The sequence below is a fragment of the Hyperolius riggenbachi genome, chromosome 7 (genome assembly GCF_040937935.1).
Source record: "Hyperolius riggenbachi isolate aHypRig1 chromosome 7, aHypRig1.pri, whole genome shotgun sequence".
In the NCBI taxonomy this organism is placed as follows: Eukaryota; Metazoa; Chordata; class Amphibia; order Anura; family Hyperoliidae; genus Hyperolius; species Hyperolius riggenbachi.
Genome location: NC_090652.1, coordinates 238,460,026 through 238,476,953, shown reverse-complemented (window position 1 = coordinate 238,476,953; position 16,928 = coordinate 238,460,026). Strand labels below are relative to the sequence as shown.

Genomic DNA, 16,928 nt, shown 5'->3' with positions numbered 1-16,928 from the left:
TTTAACTTCTCGCTTTGCATTGTATTGACTTTTTTTTTTACCCTTCTTTTTGCAAATGTTCATCTGTAAGCCTGCTACACAGACCCAATTTTAATTGGCTATTAATTGGCCAATGTTACCTCTTCTGTGTAGTATGAGAGCTTACCTGCACAATCTTCACAAAGAAAACAATTTCGGAGGTGATCGTTATTTATAAAATAGTTTTAAAAAATTGCCTTTGCGATTGTGAACTGTTGTTTTATCATTTTGTTCTATTTCCTCGTCAATAAAAATTGTTGCCAAAAAAAAAGAAGAGGTAGTGCTGGTCTTAGCTCTCCTGAAGAACTAGGCCAGTGTTTATTCAAGCACTAATATAGACAACACGTTTGGCGGGGTCCTACCTGCTTCTTCAGGTCAATCTTACAACAGTGCCTTTGCAGTTGTGGCCAAAGAGTTTGAGCCCCTCTCCTTTTTAAACTGTTTTTAATTATTTATACATACTGGGCGCCTCCGAAAGTGCTTTGTAAAGTTTAACACCTTGGTTGGGAGGTTGCAGTTTTTTAGCTTGGCCCTAAAAACCCCAAAGATGTGCAGCCATCCAGTTTGCATCCTACTGTACAGTACATGGGAATACAGAGCAGGGATGATCATATCCCTGCAGGCTCTGATGATGGTAGCAGGTTTTTGTAACCTACCTTTGTAAGTATAATTTTTAAAGAATTGATACATCCTATTATCCAGAGATATTGCACCATTTGGCTCCAGGTCTTTCTTCTTTTAGAGAGGGTCCTGTGATTCTTGGAATACCAGGAAAACTTTTTATTATCTCCTTACACAATCTGTTCATCGTATTCAAAACTTGTTGGCCCCCATACTACATAAGAGTGGAAAAATTGTGTGGACCAGGCTTTAGTGTCAAGATTACACAGATCCTCTGAATACTCGTAGATTTCAAAATCTGAGCATACTTTATCCCAATCTGCACATTTATTTTAAATTCTAAAGAATAACATATGACTGCAGATTTACACAAAAAATCTTTGAAGTGCAAGTTCCCTTCTGTAGCTTTATGAATGCATGAAATGTACCGTAAGCAGTTTCAAGGAAACAGTATGTATTCCAACACATGCCATTTTACATTTTTCATAAATGGGTTGTTTTTATATGCTACATATATGCTACATACAGTATATAAGACTCATAGATGCTACTTTGTACAAAAAAAATACCCTTAAAAACAACTCCAAAAGATGTAATTTTCACTTGTATTACATTTTGCGTGATGTGATATACAGTACTATTATATTACTCAAATTGAATACTTTGCGTTATTGCCTAAAGCCTGACTCGTTTGGCATATAGGTCTGATCTGTAAAACAGATGGCTGTATATTACTAGTGACAGATTCAATTTATTTCTCCCAGGAAACGGTCCTATCAATTCACATGCTAATTGCTGAATGTGGGTGGGCGTTGTGCCTCCATTAATGTATTCATGTCATATAATCATACATGTGTGTTTAGTCACTAATTCCTTACACTGGCATCTGTGCATAGAATTGGTTTTTTACATTGTTTCATTAGCGGAAAGTGCAGTTGTTATGTCTGATGGTTGTGCAGCATTGTCACTAAGGAGGACCATAGATGTTTAGTGAGACAGTCACAGACAGAAGTCTTATCAAAGCGGACCTGAACTCAAAACTTCCCCTTTGCTCTAAAAGATAAGCAACAACATAATGACCTTTAACAGAAAAACATTTCTTTGTTACAGCTGATACAAATCCTGCAGTAAATCTGCAGTGTGTCTACTTCCTGCTTTCATGGAAGCAGACATAGAGTTAACATCCTGGGCTTGATTCACAAAGCGGTGCAAAGTGTTTGCACGCTGGTGAAAAGGCCCTTATCACGCCTAAACTCACTTTAGGCATGATAAGAAGAAACTCGCGCGAAGTTACGCGCGTAAGTGCGCGCGCAGCACCCGACGCTTCGCGCGAAGCTCCCATTAAGCCCTATGGGACTTTGCGCGCGCGCTCACGCGCGTACGCGCGGTAACTTCGCGCGAAGAGCAGGAAAAATCGGTGATAACTCAGTGGTGCAAAGGTTATCACGCCTAAAGTCTTTTAGGCGTGATAACTGGGTTATCACCGCTTTGTGAATCGAGCCCCCTGTGTTTACCAATTAGCTGCTGTGCTGAGGCAGCCAGCAGACACGGCTGAGGGATCAAATTACACTGATGATTAGTCACGAATGAGGGGGAATTAGACAGGCTAAACTCTCTAAATACATACAAGGTGTATTTCTTTGTTTTCCTTCAGTCTTGTGCAAGAGTTCAAGTCCAATTTAAAGCGGATCCGAGATGAAAAACGAACTATAACAAGTAACTTGTCTATATATCTTATCTAAAGTTCAGATGGTTTATACAGCAAATCTAGCTGCAAACAGTTTTAACCTCCTTGGCGGTAACCCCGTGTGTGACACGGGGTAAGCCGCCGGAGGGTGCCGCTCAGGCCCTGCTGGGCCGATTTACTTAATTTTTTTTTTGCTGGACGCAGCTAGCACTTTGCTAGCTGCGCCAGCACCCCGATCGCCGCCGCCGCGCGCCCGATCGCCGCTATCCGGTGCGGCCCCCCCCCCCCCAGACCCCGAGCGCTGCCTGGCCAATCAGTGCCAGGCAGCGCCGAGGGGTGGATCGGGTCTCCCAATGACGTCCCGACGTCGCTGACGTCGGTGACGTCATCCCGCCCCGTCGCCATGGTTCTTTGAACGGGATTTCCTGATCGGTGATCGCCGAAGGCGATCGAAGCGGGCGGGGGGATGCCGCTGAGCAGCGGCTATCATGTAGCGAGCCCTCGGCTCGCTACATGATAAAAAAAAAAAAAAAAATTTTTTAAAAACTGTTGCGCTTCCCCCTGGCGGTATTTTTCATACCGCCAGGGGGGTTAATAGAATATGATTATTTATTCCTGTGATACAATGACAGCCGCCATGTTGTTTGTAAACATTACACAGAGGCAAGCTTATCTGTATCTTGAGCCATCAGCCTAATCCCCTCTCCTCCTCCCCTCTGCCTCTGAAATCAATGGCTAGTAACACCTCCCCCTCCTCCTGCCCAGACTGAGCTCCCATGAGCCCTTGCTACTGCCAAGGCTCTCTGAAAACTTGTGGGCGTGGATTTTTTAGTTTATAGGGAATTAGAGTATTAAAACAAAAACAAAAAAGTTATGCAGGAGAACAGAGGCGCCAAAAGGATAAAAGAAAGCTAAATGAGCTTAAAAAACAAATTCTTGGTAAATAGAGGAGGTAGTGGTGGACTTACCTCCTCCATGTAGACACACAAAGACTGTAGTGAAGACAGTCAATGGGCTTGATTCACAAAAGAGTGCTAACTGTTAGCACGGCCGTTTTCACGCGAATTTTCTCACAAAACGGTAACGTTTTCGCGCGCAAACGCGAAGTTTCGCGCAAAAACGATATTGATTTTGCGGGAAAATTCGCGTTTGCGTGCGAAATCGTTATCGTTTCGTGCGAAAATTTGCGATCGCGCGCAATGCGAAAATTTGCGCGAAAACGGGCGTGCTAACAGTTAGCACTCTTTTGTGAATCAAGCCCAATATATTTTATTTATGAACTCCAAATATGCAACGCGCTTTGCAGGTTTGATCCCGCTTCATCAGGCAATAACAACGGAGCAATAGCATATGTGGTCAGTAGTAGAGCCAGGCACCTCTGAGGGGAAGATCTCCCCACCTGCCTTTACAGAGGTTGCCTAATGGTAACCCTGGTTTGTGAGTATTAATATTTACTCTATCTAGTAACCATTTACCAGTACATATTATACTATTGGGGCTCTTGGTGTTCCTTGTTTTTAAAAATAAAAAAGTATTTGGCTTGAGGAATGCCCTATAAACAATAGGAAAGGAACACAATTATGCAATGTGTAAAAGTTCACCTCGGGTCCACTTTAAGACAATCAGAAGTGACAATGAGATGGATACACAGTTACACACCTTACACGCCTTTTCACTAGCAGATCCTGTACATATGTGTTTACAGCAAGCCCTTTACACGTTGATTTTCACACTCAAGTCTCAGCAGATCCGATCATTGTGATTGAATCTGCTTAGAATTGTTGTCACAAAAAATTCTGATTGATTGATTTCCAATCAATTTTGGTTTAAAATCGATCATAAGTATTAATCGCACCATATAGAAGATGTTGGTCAATGGGCGGAGCAGGAGAGGCAGTCGATTGTTAGTATATCATTTCTTTTTACATGTTAAATATAATTAAAAAATTCAGTGTAGCTTCATCTGGAGGCCAGTTTTACACTTATTTCTTGCCTTGCATTGGGGATGCGCTGCTCCTGCCGATTCCCACCGCAACACAAAAAATGACAAACATATGACCCTGCGTACGTCGCCCATAGACTTACATTACCTCAAGCCCTTGCGTTGGATCGGATACTTCTGGCCCACTGCAGGGGACTGCAATAAGTGTGAAAGTCTCCATATACTCTCACTGCTTTTGGAAAATAGTGTGATGCAACGCAGGTTTTACCGGTATGTGTAAAAGGGGACTCAAACCCTGTTCAGCCATGCAAGTTGCGCAAGGTGGGAAACAGCAGGAAAGGTGGCCAAAGATAATGTCCCCCTGTACTAAGGCAACCAAACCCCCATGGCTGTCAACATAAGTACTCCCCCCCCCCCCCCACACACACACACACAGAATAAAAGTGTGGGGGTAATAGAAAGGGGGTATTCATTTTGCTGTCCTATCTCCTACACAGTTTCGTTTACACTAACAGATGGAATTGTTGAACTGTTTGAAATAATGATATAAAAACTCTCTGCTGATATCTGCACCACCTGAATTGCGAAATCAGGAAATTTGGGCAACTAGGAGCTAATAGGCGCTAATGCAAATATCGGGCAAAGCAGAAATTTGGGCAAACAATAATGAAGTTATCAAAATTACAACGTTATAGTTTTTGAAATTTTTTATGGTTTTTGAAATTTAGAATGTTATAGTTTTCGACATTTGTAATGTTATTGTAATTATTGTTTTAAATGTACAGTATCTCGTAAAGTTGGGAAGGGGGGCTTAGGATTAGGCATCAGGAAGCGGGGTTTTAGGGTTAGGCATCAAGGGGGGGGGTTAAGGTTAGACGTTGGGAGGGGGGTTTTAGGATTAGGCGTCAGTAAGGGTGGTTTTTGGGGTCAGGCTTCAGGATGGGTAGTTTTAAGGTTAAGCGTCAAGAAGGGGGTTTTAGGGATAGGTGTCAGGAGGGAGGTTTTATGGTTAAGCGTCATGAAGGGGGGTTTTAGGGTTAGACGTCCGGAAGGGTGGTTTCATAGTTAGGCGTCAGGAAGGGTGGTTTCATAGTTAGGTTTCAGGAAGGGGGTTTTAGGGTTAGACGTCAGGAAGGGGTGTTTTAGGGTTAGGCGTCAAGACAGGGGAATTTAGTGTTATGCATCAGGAAGGATGGTTTTAGGGTTAGGTGTCGGAGAGGGGAGGGTACTGTGTGAGAGAAAGGTTAGCTTAAGTTGTAGTAAAATATCGCTTATATATTCTGATATTTTATTATGATAATGTACACTATTTACACCATAAAACAAAGACTATCAGTAGATATTATTAACAATAATTTTATTAACAAAAACGGGCACCCATTTTTCCTCGCACCCCTTTTTTGTGCCGAATTGCCCCAGGCACCGCTGTAGCTGCAATTAACATGCAATGCCCATTTTACAGACGCTCCACCTGCGTCCAAATGACCTGCTTGGCTATAAAATACCTAGAAATACAATGTGGCTGTGCAGGCATATATAGTGATATTTGTGTCTCAAGGAGTTCACACAGTATCTTTGGTCTTAACTTGCAGGTTTCCTTCGCAAGGTATTGTGCCTTGGCAAACTGCTCCGCTGATCTACAGCTCTCTGCAAAAGTTTCCTTCCCAGGGTGAGTATAAATGCAGAGAATCAATATACAAAACTGATTATTTTTGTGTGGGAATGAACCTGGCATTCCCCTGTAGCTCTTTCTCTAGAGCTCTTTGTCACACATAATTGAAGTATTTCATGATGCTCAAAAGAAATCTGTTACCAGGCAGCTGTGGGAGCTGCCATTTCCACTTGTGTTTTAAAAGGGAACCTAAAGTAAAGGGGGTATGAAGGCTGTAATTGAGTAAAACTGTGTGCACATTCAGTCATCACAGGAAACATGCTCTGTTATCTACAGGAAAACCTTTTATGCTGGGAATACACGGTTCATAGTTACATAGTTATTTGGGTTGAAAAAAGACATACGTCCATCGAGTTCAACCAGAGAACAAAGTACACCAGCCTGCTCCCTCACATATCCCTGTTGATCCAGAGGAAGGCAAAAAACCCTTACAAGGCATGGTCCAATTAGCCCCAAAAGGGAAATAAATTCCTTCCCGACTCCAGATGGCAATCAAATAAAATCCCTGGATCAACATCATTAGGCATTACCTAGTAATTGTAGCCATGGATGTCTTTCAACGCAAGGAAAGCAAGGTTCGTTTTTGAGGTGATTAGATGGTTCGATGGATAATTTCCGACATGTCCGATCTCCCTTTCGATTCTTTCGCCGCTCGATTTCTGATAGAAGTGAATGGAAAAAGATAAGAAAAACGAGCTGAAGATAAGAGAACCGACTGCAGAATCGAGTGGCAAAAACGATCGAGAGCAGAAACACACGGCAGAAACGAACCGTGTATTCCCTACATTTAAGGTGCGTACACACCCCTGACTTATGTTGCCTGTCAGGTACCCAGACCCAATCCCCTATGGCGACATTGCTGGGTCGGCCTTTACGGAGGCGTGTCGGCTGTGTAGCTGACAATGCGTTCTGTTGCTATGCGGGAGGGGGGCAGAGGGATGATGGAGCGATGCGTACGTGACCTCACACGTGGGAGAGCGGCGTGCGCAAAGGAGTTGGCCATTGGTTGATCAAGTTGATCCGCCGGACGGATCGCTTGCGAAATGGCGATCGGGGGCTATTATACACATGCTTGATTGTCGGCTGATGTGAAATTGGTCGCATGTATGGATCCGACATTCTGGTAAATCTCGGGCCAATATGCTTGATCGGGTGCACGGCGGTAACAGTGCTGAACGTGACGGATTCCCCAGCACTGTCCCCACTCGTGTAAATGTGCCCCCCGTGTGTGCATTTATACTTTACCTTTCCAGTGTCGCCTGCCACGGTGCCCACCCGTCTTGTGCTTCCTCCATTTACACTCAAACGCTGCCGGTGTATTTTATGTGGTGATTCTCAAAGTCCAATTCTCAAAATATTTCAGCATGAAATTGATGGGGAATCAGCCTGCAGTGTGTGGGCAGCCGCCAGATACCTCTCCCTGATCAGAGATTTGCCTCTTGGTCGGATCTGCCAATCATCGCTAGATGTATGGCCACCTTTAGTGTATGGGCAACTTTAGACAAAAGATAGATCCCTTTCTGATCTAAATCTGTGCACAGAGGGATCTATTACTGCCAAACACTGCAGATAGATTTCAGCATGAAATATCTTAAATATACATAGGAGTGCTTGCTATGCTAGCACCCCCTTTGTTCCCCGGGGACTCAGAGCTGAAATCAGGTCCCTCAGGTCTCCCCCCTTGTGTGCTCTACTACAGGTACTCCACAGGGGCCATGAGGCATAGATGTGGTCTTTTTTAAAAAGTTAAAGTAGAGAGAGGTTAAAGAGAAACTCCAGCCTAAACAAACCTACTGTCATTAAGTTACATTAGTTATGTTAATTAAAATAGATAGGTAATATAACCTCAACCCCCACTGTTTTAAAAGAACAGGCAAATGTTTGATTTTATGATGGCAGCCATCTTTTTGGTTTAAAGGAGGTGACAGGGAGCATGAGACACAGTTCCAACTGTCCTGTGTCCTGAGCACCTCTCCCAGTTGCTAGGCAACGTGAATAACAACATAGGAAATCCCATCATGCTCTGCACAGCATCAGGAAAAAAATAGCTCTGGCTTTTTTCTTTGATGGGTGGAGCTTAGCTAAAAATGCAGCTAAAAATTATGCTTTGGTAAGAAAAACAAAGTTCTGATCCTGTGAAACTGTTAAAGAAACACCAAGGGCTTGATTCACAAAGCCGTGCTAACTGTTAGCACACTGGTGAAAAGCCCATTATCACGCCTAAACTCAGTTTAGGCGCGATAAAATAAAGTTGCGCGCAAAGTTTTGTACATAAAGTTTCACTCGCGTAAAGTTTACGCGCGCAACGCCATTAAACCCTATGCAACATTTTGCGCGCACCGGACTTTACTTTTGCACGCGATTTTTTCCCACAAAGCGGTGCTAACCTACTTAGTGCAATGCTTATCACGCCCAAAAGTCTTTAGGCGTGCTAACTAGGTTAGCACCGCTTTGTGAATCAAGCCCCAAGCCTTTTCAGTTGTGCTGAGTACATTTTTAGTCCGGAGGTTCACTTTAAAGAAGGTGGCTGGCGGGCTACTTGACAGCCACTAGGCCACAGGCACCTGCCTAGGTTACCCGGTAGATGATGCTGCTCTGCCTGGGGGAGAACATTGAATTGGAAGAACCTGTCACTTGCTCTGGGGTCCTTTGGCAATTGCATACTGTTGCGCCACCACCCCCTTTGAGCAAGATTTTCCATCAAGACCGATTTTCAGGGGGAAATTGATCAAATTACGATTAGGTTGCCATGTTGGTGCATCGATCTCCAGTAGATTTGATTTTATCACATGATTGAATCTCCCAGGGAAAATCAGTTAGTATTTTATGGGCATCTTAACACGGCAGAAGCAGTGGGGGGACTTTCAAAGCACATTTAGACAGCGATCCATGCATGTTGTTTCTTTGCCATCAGTAACAGCCTGCAGTGTACATTCTTGGGGTGACATGACACAAAAACCATGAGACACAGGAACTCGTTTTTCCCCTCGGCAGTCAGCCTCCTAAACTCCCTCCACATTCTACCACCAAAGCAAGCCCCAACGAGCGGCGAGGCCGGCGGTGCTACGGCTGACCAGCACACAAGACTAACTATTAGACATCCCAGTGACTCACTGGGACTGTAAAGTGTTCCACAATGTATTGTTAACTGACACCTGTTGTGTATTCTGTCTCTTTCTATGTACTCTTCCTGAGCTTTTGTACTGTTTTGTATTCTGTCTCTTTCTATGTACTCTTCCTGAGCTCTTGTACTGTGCCAAAAACAATTCCGGGCATGACCCCTCATGCTTGGCGAAATAAAACCGATTCTGATTCTGATTCTGTGTCATAATCGAGAGCAAAGTAAACATTGCAAATATAATGCATTACTGATCAGGGCCTTATTTTATATTTTTTTTATGCAGTCTTCATCATAACTGTACTATTCTTTTAAATATGAAAATGAAGAGTGATTGAGCTGAAGGTAAATGACATCACTAGCAGTTATCAGGCAATTAGCAAGTGCTAACATCACTGACATTTGCAGGCAGTGCAGATGAGTAATATGCTATTTCTTGAAGTCACACTTTCACACTTACACAGCGTCACCGTGGTGTCAGGAGAGCATCGGCAGACCAATGATGTCTTGCCGGAACAAATGTCAGACTTTGCTGAATAAGAAAATGTATAATAAGCTTATTAGAAATATTGTCGGCTGCTCTTGTTCTTCTTCTGCCTCAGCGTTCCTGAACATAGAAACACCTCTGCAAACAGAAGCCGTGAGTGAGCTCCCCTCACAGAGACAAATCCACAGTATAGGTAGCCACAGGATAAGTATCTAGAGCAGTGGTCCTCAAACTACTGCCCGCGGGCCGAATGCGGCCCCCCGAGGCTTTTTCACCGGCCCATAAACACAATATTGAAAACTTATAGATGTGGCCCATTGCACCTTTAAATATCAATGGCCTACATATAGAATAGCAGCGCTGGCACCACCCATCCACATACTGTAGAAGCCAGTGAGCAGTCATTCGCTGGCTTCCAATTCAATTCTTCATAAGGTGACACTGCTGTCCCACTGGACATCAGGTTGTCACCTGGGTATGCTTCCCTGTCTGGTGCACAAAGACGTTCTTTGGGCGCCGCATGACTGAACGGCTGCTGCTGGGAGTTCTCCTCCGGGCAAGATTGGGGGGGAATCAATACCTAGATTCAATGTAATGTTTTTCATAATTTAATGTATGTTACAGCCCACCAGCAGTCTGAAGTATGTTGACCTGGCCCTTGACCGAAAAAGTTTGGGGACCCCTGATCTATAGGTACACCCAAAATGGGTAGCCAGAGGTGCCCCTAGTAATGTACCCAGTATGGTAAAGACAGCCAAATTATCCCCTAGTGTAGGTCGCCAGATTAGCCCCTCAGTACAAGTAGCTTCCATAAAGTAAGCCAGTTTATGCCCCCATTTTAGGAAGCCAGGTACCCCCCTCAGCACAGGTAGCCCCCCCCCCCCCCCCAAGTATAAGTAGACAGATTAGCCCCCAAGTATAGGTAGCACTCCCATGTACAGGTAGCAGGATTATAGGATTATCCCTACAAGAATAGATATTCCCCAAGTATAGTTAGCCATATTTCCTCCCCCTCCCCCCGCCACCACCACCAAGTATAGGCAGCCAATATGTATGATCAGTGAAGTGCGAATAATTGCACTCAAATGTCATGTAAATGTTATGCAGCTCGAATTTGGGCCAGTAAAAATTGTCAGGAAGTTATTCTGATAGGTCCAATTTCAAGACTATTAATCTGGATCCTCCAGCGACTTCCTGTGTCCTTCTGGATACCCCCGCTGTAGCCCTGGACTCTCATGTAATTTGTGACCGCCCTCCTCTTCTTGCATGAGAGTGGCCATACTGTTCCCGCACCTTCTAGGAAAATCTATGAGATGAGAGCGTCAACAGCTCTGTATATACATTTGCCTGTGTGTCCACGCAGTATGAACCAAAATCCACCAAGTAAGCATGACCTTCCTACAGCGATGACTTCACTGACTGTCAGATGCTGTCCTGCAGTGTCTGGGTGCTTGTTAGTGCTTGGTACCAGCACTGGACACCCCCCTCTCCATGAAGTCTCATCTGAGCATGGCCACAGCCACCGAACGCTGAACTGCCTGATAAGTGCACTGCTCAGCTGTCCATCTGAAAGAGGCCTAAACCCTGATACTAGCAGCTCTTACTTTTGAGAAACAGGAGTTCTGGTCATTGCATCTGAGTATATCTGCACCCAATCAGGGGGGCTGCTGCTTTACCCAATCGAGTACTTGCAATGGCATAATGTTGGATGTCTCCATTCCTTCACCTTGATTGGTAAATTTCAGAGCATTATGGGTATTGCAGTACTCTGACATCTGCGAGATTGATGCTCTGGCAATATAAAATGCATCCATCGTACATTTGGCTGGTTAAGCAGGAACTTAATAAAGAAACACCTAGTTAAAGGAATGACAAAATGTTCTTACATGATTAATGATTTGAAGTCATGACAGAGATAATTTGGAGAAGCTGGAGTTTCTCTTAATTAAAGAAATAACCAAACTATTTTGCTGAAATCATAGTCAAGATATTTCATACAATGAAAAATGAATGCTTAGAGTAGGAGGGGGAAAAAGAATCTGTGAATAATAAAAATCTGAAATTTAATTGCTACACCGTTAGCAATATGTTTCTCTCTAATTTGCTGTTGTCTTGGAAGCTAGCTGTTTATGCAGTGCTTTCACCTTCTGCTGCCTGTGTCTGTGCCAACTCCTCTCCCCAAGGTGTACAATGACTAATGCTTTGGTTTCCTGCCAAATCATTCTATAAATGCAACTTTATTTGCATATTTTCAAGATTTTTTTCCAACAGTATTTAATTGAAATAAGCACATCTGTATTTTCATTCTAGCAATGCATAATTTCTTGATTTTTTTTTTATTTCAAGGGCTTCACAAATTAAAAGGCTTTAATGACATTTTATTTTAAACACTTATTATTATATTCTGATTATTGCACTTGTATTTTTGTTAAGTGAAACTAGGGATTCTAAAATGCTCAGTTGTGGGAATTTTTTTCACTGCCCAGGGAACGAAGGTCTAATCCTCCATACTTCCAAGTCCCCCACATTTATATAGTTTACTCAACTTTGGGGGTCATGTGATTTCACCTTGAAATCTATTAAAAATCTATGTAGCTGCCACCACAATGCAAGGCTGACTGCTGGGCTCCCAGGTCTTCAGCCATCTGCAATGCACTCCCCTTTATTGGCATTGGAAACAGACACTCACCTGTCTGCTGGTGCGCTACTTCCTGTGTCCTCTCTCCATCCGCACTGGCTGCCTGTGCTTCCATGACCTCACAGCATGTACACAGCCACGTAATGTACATGCCTCCAGGTCATGAGGAACAGGTGCACCGGCAGGGATAGAGAGGACACAGGAAGGAGTGTGCTGGCAGACAAGTGAGGGCACGCTCCACTGCCAACACTCTGCCTGGCCCCAGGGGAGCAGATACTGTTGCACAGTCTTGCAGTATGAAACTTGAAAAAGAAATTATTGGCACAAATACAAAAAATCAGCACATTTGTAAAAACTTTTTATCCGTAAGAACAATCTCCATGAACCCTTTAAACTCAAACTCCCTACATAGCTGAATGGCTATTTTCCACTGGGATAGTGTTATAGCATCTGGTTGGTGCAGATGCCAATTTTTCTTCCATTTTCTGGTTCTCTAGCTGACTTGGCCCTATAGAATTACTCATGTATACTCTGGCCTAATGAAGGGCATACAACAGCCCGAAACGAACATGTGTCGTTGCCTGAATTACTTCATTATCACGTCAAGCCAGATCATATACCAGTCTCATGGTAGCCTTCTTTCTATGGTTCATGGAGATTGTTCTTACGGATAAAAAGTTTTTACAAATGTGCTGATTTTTGTATTTGTGCCAATAAAATTTTAAATCAAGTTTCATACTGCAAGACTGTGCAACAGTATCTTCTTCTGTCGTCCTTTCCATAAGAAACAAGTGTTGAAATTGGGTGTGGTGGATCACCCGCTAAAAAGGACTTTTTTATTTTTTGGCCCTTCTTTTACAAAGGGGCAAATCCTTATTAAATATTTAGTGGCCCCAGGGGAGCACCCCTGTCCGCCACCTTTTGAACGAGATCTTTACGTCCAGAATATTTTGATCGATTGAGCCGCCATGTTGCGTCACTAATTGATTTAATCTGATAGTGGTGCTTTAATTCAAAAGGTTGGTTCACTAATTTCATAACAGATGAAAATATTCAGAACTTCAGATACAGTTTTATGATTTTTGTTTAGACCTTTTGACTTTTATTACCTTACACCAGCCGACGGCAAAATAGGCTGTTATTATTTAGCTTTAAGCAGTACAAAATTGGTACTGTAGGAAAAGAGCAATTCTAATCTTACTAATCTCACATTCTTAATTATGAACTGAGCCCTACTTTTTGTTTGTGTAGTTTTAGTTTTTACCCGGCTGCTATTTACATCCTTTTTTATTTATAGAATCTTTAGTGAATATGTGCCTTTTTTTGTAGATCATCGCCAAATAAAACATCCCTTGTGGTTGGTGGAATGAAGACAGTCATGCTAAACATTTCGTTGTTCAATGCTGGTGATGATGCCTATCAGTCTATTCTGCAAATGAGACTACCCAGAGGCCTTTACTTCACCAAAGTGTTAGACCTGGTAATACATCTGCACAATATTGTATGCACTGGTGCTCAGTGGACGATGTTTCAGGCACTAGGTGTTTATGGATTTCATGCAGACTACAAATATACGTTGAATGCGTCTGTTGTTAGAAGACCCCTCTTCAGGTGGAAGAGCAAACAGGAAGTGATCCAAGTAAAGCTGGCCAAATACATTAAAGAGAATCTGTAACGACAAAACGTCCCCTGGGGGGTACTCACCTCGGATGGGGGAAGCCTCAGGATCCTAATGAGGCTTCCCACGCCATCTGCCGTCCCTCGGGGGTCTAGCTGTAGCCCTCTGTACAGCGGTGACGTAATATTTACCTTCCTGGCTTCTGCGCAGGCGCTCTGGCGGCTGTCGGCTCCGAAGGAGGCGGAAATACCCGATCGCCGTCGGGTCCACTCTACTGCACAGGCGCAAGTCTCCGGCGCCTGCGCAGTAGAGCGGACCCGACTGAGATCGGGTATTTCCGCCTCCTTCGGAGCGAAAGCAGCCACAGCGCCCCCGCTGGAGCCTGCAAAGGTAAATATTGAATTGAACAGTCGGGCCTGTCGCCGGCTGTTCGGAGGGCTGCAGCGAGACCTCCGTGGGACAGAGGACGGCGTGGGAAGCCTCATTAGGATCCTGAGGCTTCCCCCACACCCGAGGTGAGTACCCCCCAGGGGACGTTTTTGATGTTACAGAGTCTCTTTAAAATAGGTCCTTCCAAGGCAGATGAAAGAAAGATGGCAGCTTTGGGTGCAGTGGTTAGGAGAGGTAAAGGAGGCGTATTTGAATCAGTGCAGCCACAGCCTGGAACAAATGCACAGTAGATAGGAGCCCCACCTTGCACAGTCCAACCATGCTCGGATACACTGTGGTCAGTATGCTAAACACAACGAGTAGTGGAGTATGACAGGCTATGTTGAAAAAGATTATTGAGCGCTCCACACACAAATTAGTACATAGCTGCCAGAGGTTAACTCCACAAATGGAACCGTAGAAAACTGTATATGCAATCCTCAGCGCTGATGTGTCACCCACTCCTGCTGCTACAGCATGCAGTCACCCAGTGCTCAATGATATAGTGTCCACCACCAAAGGACAAACAATAGGCCAGGCTTAATAGAGTTGCTGCCACAGGGGTTTACACTTTTATTTCAACAATCTGCATACATTAAAACAAATACACTTACATTGTGGCTCCATGCAAACTGGACCCGTACTGCATAAATTCGCCTATAAGGTCTCTGCATAATATCAAGTGCACCTTATCACATGTAGGTGGTTGTATCGAGATAGCCCCTCTCTCCTGATGATGAACCAGGTGGAGAAGAGATCAAAAACAAGCTCTGACTGCTAGTAGTCAGAGCTTGTTTTTATCTCTTCTCCACCTGGTTCATCATCAGAAGAGACGGGCGATCTCAATACAACCACCTACATGTGATAAGGTGCACTTGATATTATTCCGTGCAGAGACCTTATAGGCAAATTTATGCAGTACGGGTCCAGTTTGCATGGAGCCACAATGTAAGTGTATTTGTTTTAATGTATGCCGATTGTTGAAATAAAAGTGTAACCCCCTGTGGCAGCAACTCTATTAAAGTGAATGGGAACCGCATTTTAAAAAAATGAGATAGATACTTACCCAAGGAGAGGGAAGGCTCTGGGTCCTATAGAGCCTTCCGGCTCCTCTCATGGTCCTGTTGTTCCAGTGCTGGCTCGCCCGGTAGCAGTATTTGACTAAATTAGTCAAATACTGCTATACCCAGCCGAAGGAGGCTTCAGAAGTCTTCACAGAGCCCGAGTGCTCCTGAAGAAGGGCGGCCCTGTACTGCGCTTGTGCAAGCACACTCTCTTGCACGCTCACGCCTGTGCAGTATGGAGCCGCACGTCTTTGGGAGGACACGGCTCCCGAAGACTTCCAAATACTCTTTCAGCGGGGGATTGAAACGGGGGAGGAGCCAGCACAGGATAGAGAGCGCACCGAGAGAGGAGACGGAAGGCTCTATACAATCCAGAGCCTTCCCTCTCCTTAGGTAAGTATTTACTTCATTTTTTTTAAATGCGGTTCCCATTCACTTTAAGCCTGGCCTATTGTTTGTCCTTTGGTGGTGGACACTATATACCCATTGAGCACTGGGTGACTGCAGGCTGTAGCAGCAGTAGTGGGTGACACATCAGTGCTGAGGATTGCATATGGAGTATGACGGGCACTATTCACCATTTTGTTTTTCATGAGAAGTAGATTATGGCATTTTATTGCTCTGGTAATGCAGCAATTCATTTTTTTTCCAGAGAGCTCCTTAAACCAATTAGATTCATTTTGTAGATATTATTCATAACAGTGTAAGCACATTTTGTGAATTTTTATTTTAGCAGTGGCAAAGCTACAGAGCCATAAGCCAAAGAGACCATACAACAAAATCTGAATGGGAACTCAGTTCTCATTGATCTGATTAAAGGTGCCCATTAACGGTACAATTTTTCACTAACTGCAATTTTTAGATGCAATTTGAACAATCGTAACTAATCAGAAGGCAATTATTAATTGTTCACATTTACTGAACAGCTCTTTCCTCAAATCCAACTTTTGGATCGATTTTATTCTATTTAGCAATCAACCAAAGAATCGTTCACTATCAGTTGCCTTCATAAATGGCACATTTTCTATACAATTTGATCAAAAAAATTGCATTGAAAGATCGCATTTGGTTAAAATTGTACCGTTAATGGGAACCTTAAAACTCTTGACTTTATTGCTCAACTGAATTTTTTATTTACTACTAATGAATCTCCAGAGATATTAGGCCTTCACCAGGGATCTCTACATTTGAGAAATTAACCAAATGAAACCCCATACCAAGGAACAGGAAGAGATGTTGCAATAATTTGTAACTGATTTTAAGGCCCGGTTCACACTGGATGGATCAAAAACTAATGATCAGTTTTTGATCCATTCCATTAGCACACGGTCAATGCGATGCATCCGTCTCTCTGGATTTACCGCAGCCTCCCCAAACTTACGGTCCGTTCGGCAGAACTTGCTAAACTGATCCTTTCAAATGGAGCAATGTGAACAGATCCTATTGATTAACATAGGATCCGTACACCTCCGGACCATTTTTAGTGCCAATGTGAGCCTGGCCTAAAGCAACATATGTTAACAGCCCCTAAGGAAGCTTTTAAAACACCTGGTTAAAAGCCTAAGGACAGTAAAGGCCTTATTACTGAATGCCACAAATAAGAGATTTGTCCTCAAAAAAGCATTTTGAGCAGA

At 43.6% G+C, this 16,928-nt stretch overlaps 1 protein-coding gene across 2 annotated transcripts in view; it reads left to right on the top strand.

The window, feature by feature from the left end:
- The window catches only part of ITGA4 (integrin subunit alpha 4), a 299,845-nt gene that overhangs the window by 233,571 nt on the left and 49,346 nt on the right, over nucleotides 1–16,928 (top strand). For both annotated transcript variants that reach the window (XM_068245421.1, XM_068245420.1), the window contains 2 exons: nucleotides 5,861–5,937; nucleotides 13,513–13,663. In XM_068245421.1, coding sequence (XP_068101522.1) covers nucleotides 5,861–5,937; nucleotides 13,513–13,663 — 228 coding nt within the window. The remainder of the gene's footprint in view (nucleotides 1–5,860; nucleotides 5,938–13,512; nucleotides 13,664–16,928) is intronic.